This window comes from Falco rusticolus, chromosome 2 (genome assembly GCF_015220075.1).
Source record: "Falco rusticolus isolate bFalRus1 chromosome 2, bFalRus1.pri, whole genome shotgun sequence".
NCBI lineage: Eukaryota > Metazoa > Chordata > Aves > Falconiformes > Falconidae > Falco > Falco rusticolus.
In genome coordinates this window covers 64,544,460-64,557,239 of record NC_051188.1, presented here as the reverse complement: position 1 = coordinate 64,557,239, position 12,780 = coordinate 64,544,460, and the positions used below count along the sequence as shown (strand labels likewise).

At 40.8% G+C, this 12,780-nt stretch overlaps 1 protein-coding gene across 20 annotated transcripts in view; it reads right to left on the bottom strand.

Moving 5' to 3' along the window:
- Positions 1-12,780, bottom strand: part of MCF2L (MCF.2 cell line derived transforming sequence like) — a 164,329-nt gene that overhangs the window by 72,639 nt on the left and 78,910 nt on the right. Inside the window, exon 1 of one of the 20 annotated variants that reach the window (XM_037375780.1) lies at positions 9,521-9,899. The exons of 18 other annotated variants lie outside the window; for them this stretch is intronic. In XM_037375780.1, the coding sequence (XP_037231677.1) occupies positions 9,521-9,605 (85 nt within the window). In that variant the 5' untranslated portion in view covers positions 9,606-9,899. Of the gene's footprint in view, positions 1-8,650; positions 8,672-9,520; positions 9,900-12,780 lie in introns of those variants that run through there. One more of the 20 variants, XM_037375784.1, reaches the window with a different exon arrangement.

Sequence of the window (12,780 nt, the reverse complement as noted above, 5' to 3'; positions counted from 1 at the left end):
TAATGTACAAGGATTCAGTTAAATATGTGGTTCTTACTAAAAAAAAACGCCAACCCTTTCTCTCTAAAAATGTGAACCAGAGTCTTATGGATATATCATTTTCTGATTCAATTTTAAATCTTGCTTTGATAGTCCTGTCTCTATGATGGAGAAAGATGGCTTAAAGGGGCCTGACCCTGTCCATCAAAGGCATCTGACTGCATTTCAAATGAAGCAGGATGACAGATTTAAGCATGAGGGCACAAAGATAACTTGTGCTTGAATTACCTGGTGCCAGTAAGCCCTGAAGAAACCCAGATCTTAGAAAACGATCAATGTCACTCAAGTCAAGATTTTCACTTACTGGTAAAAAGGCTCCTCTTTCTTTTCCAACCAAACCAAAATGCATCATCACTCAGAGTTTGTCTGACATGCTGAAGCAAAACCATTTTCACAGAAGACAACGCTGGAGGGGAGTCTGGACAGACCATACCTACATTATGAGGAAGGAAGTCTCTGGACACAACTCATGATCCTCTCTAATGGGTTTAATCCAATTCCCACCAAGCCAGCTGGAATTACTCCACCCTTTTGAGTAGTTTTGCATTAAATTCTATGGTCATTACTTTATACCAACTTGAAAGCCAATCTGTGTGTACACATACGGACGCAATTATGCCTTTCAGCACAGATCCCAGCAGTACACCATAAAACAAACTACCAATAATTTTTCCTCTTCCTCTTTCTCGTCGAGTCAGCAAGATTTTCCTGAAAACGTGCTTGGCTCCTCTATGAAATTCAGGCTTTAAACTGAAGAAATAATGTCTTTTTCTCAACCAGTTTTGTTTAGTTTCTCCTCTGGAACAGCCTAACCACTCAAAGAGTTGAATGCCTTTTATGAAGGGGGTCTTCATTTGAAAAATCTCTCAATTAAAGCACCCTCCCATCTGGTAATTACAAATGCATGATAATGACTTTCAGAGCAGTGCCTTCATCTTTCAGCCCCAAGGCAAACCTTTCATTTCCTCATTCTTCACTCTTCATCTTTGCCTCCAGACCACTGTCACTAACAGTCAGCTCCTTTGTGTAACTCCAAAAGGAGGAAGGGCCAGAGCAGCAGAGCTGGTGAAGACAGTCCTCTTCCATGCTAAGCCACATGAAACTAATGAGCTAGTTAAGACGCCAAGAGAGATCTCCAGCTTTAAAACTGAATTTTAAAAATCACTGCTGAATAGTGATGATGCCTGCAAGCTCTGTGCTAGGTCTGCCCAGGCACAACAGCTGCAGACTGAGCTATTCAGGTCCATGTGCAATTTGTAGCCACACCAGGCTGATGACAGGAGTTCATGCAAGTGTTCATAAACCAAGTATTAGAACCTCATCAATTCGAACTATCTTCAGGAAGAGTTCATTTCTATTTTATTTGGCTAAACTGCCTTCAAAACAAAAGGCCAGGAAAAGCAAGTGATTAAACCTCTGGAATTTTCATGCAAAACACAGTTCTCTGCTAAAGTGTAGTTGGGAAGGAAATTATCACCCCAATGAAACAGCGCACTCACAACTTGTTCGTTTGTGGTGAGCCTAAAGGTCCCAAGCAAGCAGGAAATAGCTAGATTCTTTGCCTCCACCAGCAGCCCAGTTGCTAGCACAAATAGAAATAAAGCAACATAGCGCTCCAAATGCTTCATATGGCACATCCATTTTAAATGAGACAGTTATGTAAAAATTTTACTTGTAAAAGCTTTACAGACTGCAGTCAAACTACGTCTTCCATTATCTCTCCTAGTCAGAAAAGACAATTTCCTCTCAAGAGCCCTGGTACGTAAAACAGATCCTCAGGTTGAGGTACTTTTTCTTTTGCATGGATCATGCTTTGCATAAGTTTCACTTTTGCAGCATTACTAACATCAGTTCATCTTCTAGGAATGTTGAGCCTATCACCACAACATGTGTAGGCCAGCATGACTATGTAGCCCGTTGCTACAACAGGCTAGGCTGCAATCCCATATATTTTCAAAGTAAGGATCTAGTTGAGTCAAGAGTTCAAAGCAGTCCTGTCAAAGAAAACCCAAAACCTTAGGAGTGATGTTCCCTCTATTATAAGTGCATGCATGGTGGACAGAGGCATCTATTATTTAAGTGGTGCTCTGAGGAGTTTGAGAGGAGTTTGAGAAGCCCTGACCATTCAGATCTTTCACAAAGTCCATATTTCTGCAGCGCTTTTCATAATCCCTAAGTTTTGGTAATATTTAAACTATTCCATTGACATGAAACTTGATAACTGCTCATTTAATCATACCTGAAGAATACCACAACTACTTAGAAGACACATAAATTAATCACAAAAGGCTAAAATTCCAGAATTTAAATACAAGGGGCAGGAACTAGTCATGGGTGAAATAAAAGAAAAACAAAAAAAGGAAATCTCTGTATTGTATAGATGCCTACTGAACCACCTGCTTTACCCAGGTGATTCCTGCTTCCTGTAACCACAATTAAAGACAAAAGTGTCCACCTGTTCCTTCTTTGAGATCACAGAGCTGGAGATCTGGCACAGGACTACCTACCTACAAGACTACGAGGATGATGGTTCAGTTTCTAGTAGGGAGATTAATCACTCATCCTTCTTTTAAAAAACATTTGAGGTGTACAGCAAATGCAGCACTGCTGGGCTGGCACAAGACAGTAAGAGGTGTAACAGTCCCCATTTCCTTGACTCATATTATGAAATACCTGCTCAAAAGCATACTTTGAGTCTCAACGAAGATTTCTGTTTCTTTCAAACTCTAAATATTTTTATTTGACCTCTTATTATGCATGTCAAAGGACATTCTTGGGTTTTTTTCTCTTCCTTCTTCCACCTCCCTTTTTGGAAAAGGCAACAAAGTTTTTTTTTGCCATAGTTAGCCTAAATAATATCACCTCAAAGCACAAACATCAGAGGAAATATAATTCTCTCTCTTCCATGTATAGTAGATGCATTCACAGCCTATCTTGAGTGCCAAATACTACAGCTTCTTCCTCTTCTGCTTCATCAGTCACACCTACTTGACACAGGTACTCCGTAGCCCCACAGCTTCTCAGGGATCAGCTTTAAGTTTGGATATGACTTACAAGAGTGATCAAATACTAGCTAATCTGCAACTAGAAGAAATTGATGCAATAATTAGAAAGTCAGTCTAGGGATCAGTATTTTGGTGTACTTGAAGAAAATCTAAAGTAAGATAAAAGGGGAGGGAAGATGTTGCAACTTCTGCAAGAAATCTGAAAGTGTTACCAGTTAGAGCACCTAATCTGTTTTGCCATGCTTTTGCTCCATACAGTGCTTAAGTGCACCTAGTCTGTTTTGGTGAGAAAGGTATATTCTTCATGCTGTTCCAAGTCATAATAATTACTCCTTTCCCAAACTGAGAAGGAAGGGGAACTTTGAATCACGCCACACAGCCATACTACAGCATAGATTCTGTTAGCCACAAGAGGACATTAAGGGGCAGCAACACTGTCACATGTACTTACCAGCTAAAAGTAAGAATTAACCCGGCACACATGCCATGCTCTTACTATTGCAACAATAATACTGTTCTCATCCTTTTTCCAGGATGTCCTGAAGAAAGCCAAGCCTGCTGGTAAACCCTTTTCTGGTTCTTGCAGCACAGATTCAGACTGCTAGGAACCACACCCCCAAAACAGGGTTAAAATATTGCCAAAACTGCAGCATCATTAACTCCTTAATACTGCAAATCACACTGAGTGCATAGTATAAAAATATTTCTAAAGTTAAATGTACTTAGCCACCTAGAAGCAGCAGATTTTGCAAAAAGCAAGGATTTTTTTTTTTAAATGGAGAAATAGTAGATACAGACTGAGCAGCAGAGAATGTTCCCCTAGCCAGCAATCAAGTGATAAGAAAGTGAGTGACCCAGATGTGTCTCACTTTAGTACTTTAGCAAGCAATCCTCCATGGGATAACAGAAATGTTAGATTTTGCCAACTGTATTTAACAAGATTTAATGCTCTGAAAAAATTATTATAGGAATTTTGCTTTCTAAGTACTTAAGTCTTGCAAAGAAGGGGAAGTCTTACAAATACAGAAAATGGAAAGATTAGCTCTGAATAGAAAAGCTGCATGCAGATTGTAGGAGTCATCTCCAACATGACTTAAACACTAATGATGCAATCACACAACTTAAAACACATTTGCTAAAGTGGACATCTTTTCAGGCAACCAAACTGAAGTTTCTTCTCCACTGAAATTACCTGCTCTCAAACCTCCCTTTAAAAAAATATATATCTCAAAGCATGACCCAAAGCTTTAACTGAAAAGTCAACACACGCAGGACCAGCTGCATGAATACTTGGCGATTCTGCTAACAGAATGCTATTTTTGTATGATATTTTGGAAGCAAGACAAGATTTTAAACAACGATCTGAAAATTAAAATCACTTTTATAAAACAGCAAAGTGGTAAAATCTACTTGCTTACTGTACACTTGTATTCTGGTAAGAAATTATAGAAGTGCTAACAATTTTAAGGTTGTCACAGAACGGTTTGGGTTGGAAGCAAATTTCAAAGATCACCTACTGCAACCCCCCTGCCATGGGCAGGGACACCTTCCACTAGACCAGGTTGCTCAAAGCCCCATCCAGCCTGGCCTTGGACACTGCCAGGGATGGGGCATCCACAGCTTCTCCGGGCAACCTGTGCCAGTGTCTCAACACCCTCCTTGTAAAAAATTTTTTCCTTATGCCCATACTAAACGTACCCTCTTCCAGTTTAAAGCTGGTAGTCCTTGTCCTGTCACTGCAGGTCCTGGTAAAAAGTCTTTATTTAATTTTATCATTTCAATGATATGGAGTATGGCTAGAATCACTTCTAACAAACAACGTATTTTATGGTATGCTGGCACAAGCATACTTTTTCATAGAGCCGTATATCTATAAACCTAAGTTTTGGAAGGGGAAATGGAGCACTTCATGGGTGTGAGCGAATGAAGGGGTAAGTGTTCACTAACTGGCTTATTTGAAGCTGAGTACTAGTTTTCAGCTAAGACATTAACCTGCAGCTGCTTGTGAACTTCCCAGTATTTGGGACTCTTGACTAGAGATGACTTACAAAAAAGAAGTTGCTGAGTTCATAACCAAACTGGCTGCCCCACCTTACCATAGAGATGACAACAGTTGTTAACGAAGCAGCTCTTGAAGCACTGTGGCTTACTGCCTAATGCCATGAAAAACGTGAAACCCATCACATCTCTCTAAAGCGCTGCTAATATGCTTCAGGCAATGCAAACAGAGGCAGGACATGGACATGGTTCGGTATCTCTCACAGGCAGCTGAATAATCACTTGATGTAATACAGTCAGCTTTGCTGCTCGCATCCAGGGTTTTGCAGGCTGCTTGCTAGGGGTTTGGTAGGAGCCTCCCCACCTTCACTTTATCGGCCCCCAACCTCTTCTAGGTCTCAAATGATGCATCTATTCATTATCCAATCTGAGAATTTGGCACATAGCTGTAATGACTAATCAAGATCTACCAACTAAAGCTCTATCCCAGTAAGCAAGGAGTATATTTTGATGGAAACTAACTTTTGGACATAGAGGAAAATCCCTTAAGTTTCTCAGAACAAAAAAATTCCCCATTTTGTGTGTGCCAAGTACAAAGCAGATGCATATTAAAAAAATTAACAACTTGGCTGTTCGTTAGGAGAAGCTATTGTCCATAAAATCGCCTCAAGTGAAACAAAATCCTTGCTTAGAACATAAAACTTAAACCCCTGTCATGTTCAAACGCAGAAGTGAATAGATACATCAATGATTCTGAATTAGATGAACTTCACAATTTCTGTCACCTAAGTGAACAGAAAACAGAAAACAGATTAAATTCAGCAGAGCTGAACTTTGTTTGCTACAATACCACATGCTCTGTGGAACAAAGGTTTATAAAAGGTAGAGTCTTTCAAAAGCACTCTAAGTGACTGCTCTTCCGTTTTCAAAGGCTTTGGGTCTTCTGCACAAAACAGAAACACAGTAGGGCTGCATTTTGAAGAGAAAAGCAATGTAAAAGAAAAAAGTTCCAAACATTTGATGCTTAGAGAAATGCTTGAATCACAGCGTCTATAAAGCATTTGAGGTAACAAACATTTAAGACTTCCTTCATTTCCAGGTACACAGTAATGATAGGGGGTAGCACCTTTCATACTTCATGTGCAGAAGAGGCTACAAAGCAGCCTTTGGCCTTGAACTTCCCTGGTGGTGGGTATTCTCATCTAAAGTTTCATTCGACCTTGCTGGACAGTCTTGAGACTAAAGGCAGGTTAAAATAAACAAACAAAAAGCCAAATGAACAAAAAAGTCACATAAGTGGTTTTAAGATGGGGATAAACTTGTCCCTAGGTCCCAGTAAGTACCAAGTTTCAATGACACCGCTGAGGTGCTCTATAGAAATTTAGAGCATTTGTTTTAGTTTTTGAAAGGACATTAACACTTACTAGAAAGGAGCGAATGTCTTTTCTGAAACTTTGCACAGCAAGGGGATGAGACACAGAAGTCAGATGCTTCAGCATAGGAAATTCCAGCTGAATGTGAATGAAAAAATTCACCATGAGAAGAGCCAAGCACTGTAACAGGCTGCCCAGAGAGGCTGAGAGATCTCTACCCTTGGAGGTATACAAAATTCAAATTTCTGAGAAACCTGCTTTAACTTTAATCTTGCTTGGAGCAAGAGGCAGGACTAGGTGGCATCCAGTGTCCCTTCCAACCTAAGCTCTTCTGTAATTCTGAAGGAATTAACTGGTAAGAAGTCCCCAAAAAAGAAAAGAGAAATTTCCAACTTAGATATCAACAAGTGAACACGTACAAACTAAAATCAGTATAGTGACTTTAAAAATTAATAGCGAGTAGGGTAAAATTTAGTTATGTTGACACATTTGCTGAATCTCAGGCTAATAAAATATGTCTATAACCATATATTCATGGTATATCAATTTTCTGGAAAACAAAATTAAAACAAAAGAAAGATAAATAAAGCAATAGCTTTTGCAAAGGAAAGAAGAAATATCTCAGTCATGATGAAGTAGTTCTGCTTTCTAAAAAAATCCAGCCAATAATCTGTTTCATAAGAACTGTTCACAACCCTCCAGAAGATCCCATATCAACAGCTAACAGCTTTGCAGGGTGCAAAACTAGCAGAACCTTCCTCCTGCAGTACTATAGCTCTGAGAAGACCACATCATACCCACCTCATATGCAAACAAGCATGAAAGATACTGACTTGCATTGCTTTTCTCCTTTCAGATACAACTTTGGCATGTTCTCTAATACCCAGATGTAGCAAATGATGACAATTTATCCACTACACTATTCATTCCCCGACATGTGACTCCCATGTGCTGCACTAGACTCCAACAGCTGAAGGAAGTCTACCTTCATTGCAAATAAGGTTGAGGTAGCCAGATTTTAAAAACAGTCCCCTCAATTACAATCACACACAGAAGACTTCTGCCAGGTCTGTAGACATCCTCTTCCCATATTTCCCCCACCTACAAAGAAAACTAGGTTGAACCTCCACAAGATCCTATGCCTCGGAGAGAGCCTGTTAACTCCTGGGGATCTGAGGCCTCAGACAGGCAGTGCTGGCTCATCAACCTGCTACTCAAACACCCAAACTGTGTCAGAAACTTTTTAATCTTGCAAGTTACCTATAAGACAGGAGGTGCTTTCATCCCCATTTGGATGCTGAAAACCAGAACCAGCACTGCTCACAACTACCTGCACAATCTTTAAGCAGAACATTTGAGTCCTGTGCCCATATCCTAAACCCATCCTCTCTTTTCAGTTTGTCCACCCTTTTTGCCATCTCTCTGCACTCACTCCTGGACACGGACTGACAAAGGAATTCCCCAAGATGGCATTGTTTTCCTTGGGAAATTTCATAGGGTTGAGAATAGAAAGATGGGTATCTGAGACCTTTCCTTCACTTCCAATTTTCTCCTCCCTGCTCACTGTAGGCACACAAAATACCCCGGACAGCACTCAGGAGGAAAAGAACAGTGCCTGGGAAAGGCAAAACCCTTCTGCCCACTTTAAAGAGAAAATCCTTCAAGAGTTCTCTGGGAAGGAGCGATCACTGGCACAATGAACATGCCCACAAGAAGTCGTGACAGTCAACAGATTAAAATCAAGCCTTGGCAGTTGCTAACAAAAGCAGCCTTGCTCACTTATTTCTCAATAATCAAATACAAATTACACCCCCACCCCCACCCCCCATTTTAAACTTGGCAACTTGCAGAAATAATCCTGGCATGGCTACATATACACTTGACAGAAAACACTCCCTGGTTCTGCAGTTTAAAACAGAGATTTACTCTCTCATACAATAATCAGCTGTTTCCTAAATCTACCCCTCCCCTCTCAGCACAGACAAGGGTGCACATAAAGATCAAGAGTTACTCAGACTGATTAATCCCTCCACCCTTTCCACCTGGCTAGCCTCCCTTTACTTGAATTTTTCATTCATTCCTCCTAAGCAGCATGCCTTTGGTATTACCCCTAGTACCATGGAGCTCTACTGAGAAGCAAAGCACTCAGACTCAGACGTTGATAATTTAATTAGTAAAACTAATTAAAGATTAGTAAGATCACCCCCTTAGTTAGAAGATCCACTCTTTCCATACCTGCTTCATCTAAATTTGACATTTGAAACGTCAGAAAGTTAGACACCAGTCCATGGACACAGTGCTCTGTCTCTGGTCCTCCTCCGCAATAGTCACGCATACCAAAAGCGGAAAACACAACTGGAAATGTGAATTCAAGCACCCGAATAAGGAAGCAATTTTTGCTTGTCCCTATTCCACAAAACACGCTTTCAGTTCTGCAATGGACTGTAGCCGCACTATTAACAGCAAATAATATCTCCACTATTTCGTTATATCTTAACAGAAACAACATTCCTATAGAAAGCTGTGACTGAAAGAATTTAAGAAATAATGCATTTTAGATTAACCCTCCTATACAAACAGCTAGGGGATGCCAAATTGTATCCTGCGAAAGAAACCATGCTTTTTTCCTACCTCAAATAGGGATCAGGAGAAATTATGTATCTGATATTTACATAAAATGCAATGAATTGAAAATTAAACCCCACTGTAATTCAGGAACACCAGGACGGCTCTCTGCAACAGCAAATTCTCCTTGTAAGCTTTAGCAGCAGTTCTGATCACCATAATCACTGTGTGAGCAAATCCTGAACAAAGCACCTTCCATGTAAAATAAAGGAACAGATTTAGTGGATATGCCTGGTGTACTGAGAAATACATCCACAAATAAAAGGATACACTGCAAATTTGCACAAGGACAGAATACACACACCACACACACACCCCCAATAAACTGTATTTATATATGAACGTACACAAAAAAGTACAACTTCTACCTCTGTAGTAAAAAACACATCCCATTTTCCTCAGTAGGATTACATTACCTAACAGCATTCCTGCCTGATCCTGCAATCAAGTAGCTAAGAAAATTTGAAAAACTAGACACACCTGTGCTTTTCTTCAGAAGAAGCCACAACTCAGCAATATCTTTGTAGAGCAAGGAAATCAGGCTTAAGGTCATGTTGCTTCTCATCGATTTAGTGCAAAATAGTTCTGCAGACAGTGACCTATTTATCTGTGAGCCTGTCTTCAGCGCAAAATGAGAGTGCAAAACTCCATCTTCCAGTCAAAGCCAAGCCACCGGCGACACAATGGCTTTCTTCAAATTACATGCAGAGCAACTGTGCCTGTCAGCAGGCTCAGAGGTCCTCCGAAGGGCTCACTGGTTGCGGGTTACCACTTCTTGTCTTCCTGCATAAAGCACTGGCATGCATTAGATGCAAGCTGTTTGCTTTAAATGTGAATACATGCACTGTTCAAACATTAGCAGAGTAAGAATGCATTTAAAAATTAATCCTGAGTGTGCCTCGTCAAGAACCTCCCTTTGAGGGCCCTAGTTTTAACAAATGATGATCCAGTAAATCCATCATTATCCTTTTCTACCACCCATCCCTATTCCACACAAGGAAATTAATAGCCCAAAGGGCAGATGTCCTTTTCCAATGAACCTTTGGTTAGAAAGTTCCCCAAAATGCATCCAGTGTTTCCTGTTTGGGGGAATTCTCATCCACAGGTCTTTGGTGGAAGCGAACTGGGGTGTTTTCCTTGGTGGTAAACCCATCAAGCACCTGTTCCCTATGAAGGAGCCTACCCAAAGCAGCAGGAACAGCCAAAAGGACAGGTATTCTACTAACATGATTTTGTAAGCTGGAATATATACAAATCTTGTTCATGAGACAATAGGAAATACAGCAACAGATGATGAAATCAACTAGAACCAAAGTATTCCTTATGATCTTTCAGACACGAATGCGGAGCAGTCTTGCTTTACTTGATCCTTTAAAGTAACTGTATAGTGATGGATTACTGGTTAATTAATACACTTGAGATTAGTTACCGGCCATCCAGACTCACTAATACAAAGAGCGAACCAACGAGTGGGAGTGACAGCAACAACCACATGAAAACAAATGGATTGTTTTTCTTCACTTCACAGTGTTATAACAGGCCTTTCCCAACAAGAGGGGTCAAGGAAAGAGGACAGCAAGGATAAAAAGCTTGAACTGATGGTTACATCTGTTCACAAATCCCATTTACACATGGGGAAAAGCTGTTTCTGTTTCAGCACTCCTGGTCATCAACCAATCCCATAAAAACAAACTCAAACAAACCCGGGTCACCCACAGACCACACCAGAGATTACTTTCTGAAGTGCCCCACACATGTGTCCTTACCACTCATCTGCCACAGGGCAGGAACTGTTGAAAATCCCAAACCAGTCAGACGCATTATAATAAATCTACCATCTATATAAGCAGTTCTATTCAGTGCACGGCGTTAAAATGGGATCTGAAGAATATAATTGAGGTAATTTATTTTAAATTCTGCTATTTCATTTTGGGGGCCATTACATTTTGTACCATGTCAAAACACAAGAGTTTCCTAAGCAATATCAGATTGTTTTAATTAAAGGTAGATTTAAAATAAATAACACTCCTCAGAAATGTTGTACGTAACTGTTCTGTATTTTATGAGGTCAACACTAGCATACTGGATTTGAAGAGAGTTCCAAATTAGTGAATGAGTCTTCACACCACTCCCACCAGTCATGTAAATACTCGCACATGTGAAAGCTGAGATGGAGCAAGTGACCTCTCTTGGATCAGGTAACAGCATCTGTCACAGTGTCAGAAACAGGATCTACATCTGGGCTCTAAGCCCATACTCCCTCCTTTTCAGGACTGTCACCTGACTGGCTTGGTGGAGGTGTGTGCTCCTAGATCAGCATCTTGACTTGTAGTCCTCAAAGATCACACACAATTCACAGTGTTTTATTTCTAGCTCTTGCGCTACAACTTGGCTCCAGGAAGAACAGGCTCAGAGCCGCTAGAAGTCCTACTACGTATGATACACCACACAAGTATACACACTGATACGAATTTCTTATTTAACAGCATCAAGCGAGTCTCAAACATTTGCTAGTGAGAGTCCTCAGCAATATGCTTGGCTGACTAGATGTGACTGTTCGTAGTAACAGGAGTTTCCTGTCACCTGCAACACAGCACGCTGAAAACCTCTCCTGTTATCTAGTTTTGTGCAATGACAAAGTGGGCATAGGAGTGGTTTCTAAATATGCAGGGAGGGAGAGGAAGATTTTTTGCCTGCCTTCAGAGATTAAAACCAAGCAAAAGAGGAGCAACACCCTTCTCAAGAAAAAGATCACCCTCACCCATATGCACCCATTCAGTTAGATACAGGAACCTGATATCTTGGCAAGCTGGCTACTTCCTTAAGAAAAAAAACCAAAACCCCAAAACATGAATGTGGATGAGGAAAAAGAACGATGTACAGCTTGTTGGCCATGCTTGTTCTCATTATCAAGACAGAGAGGAAATAGAAATCCTTGTATTAATCAACACTGACTGTTCCAGAGCCCCTTGATGTTTGTACATAATGTGGACAATTACCTCTCATCAGGCTTCTGCCTTCAGATTTCAAAGCAGAGGAAAAAGTGGAACAAATCATTCAGGTGAAAACCAAGTACTAGTTTAAAAATAACTTAATTTCTCAGACTAGCACAACAGATACATGTAATCATCCATCCTCCAGGCTCCCACTTAGTTTCCTCCTTCCTAACCTTCCAGTCTCCAAACCCCACAGTTACGTTATGTATGGACCAGTTAAGTTCTAATAATGACCGTGGCCAAGAGCACCAAAATACAGCATTGTTTGTTTCAACCCTGCTATCCTCCAGTGTTAACCAACTAGACACAGCCTCACCTCCTGCTTTCAGGAACCGCAGTGTCCTTAGGCTGAACACCACACGTGAGAAAACAGTACCGGGAGTTCAGCCCGTGCTGTACAGGACACAGAGCCTACTCCCGCTGTGCTGGAGGGACAGGAGCCCACACAGAGCATCTCCATGAAAATTGGCATCAGCTACCTGGCTAAATGGTATTTCAGGCAAGGGTGATTTTTTTTTTTTTTTTTTTTTTCCCCCTAGCAGTTCCATTCTGCACAGAAAGCTTAAAATTTCACTCGGCTAGAGATGCTACAGGTTCCTGGGAAACAAGGCCTGCAGCCAGTAACCAAATGACTTTATTTTAGCGCTTTATTTTGGAGTGCGCGAATGGGGGAAACATTTGCTCCATGGTTAGAATACCTGGCCTCCTTGCCGTGCATTCAGAGAACAGCTGCACGAAAGAACA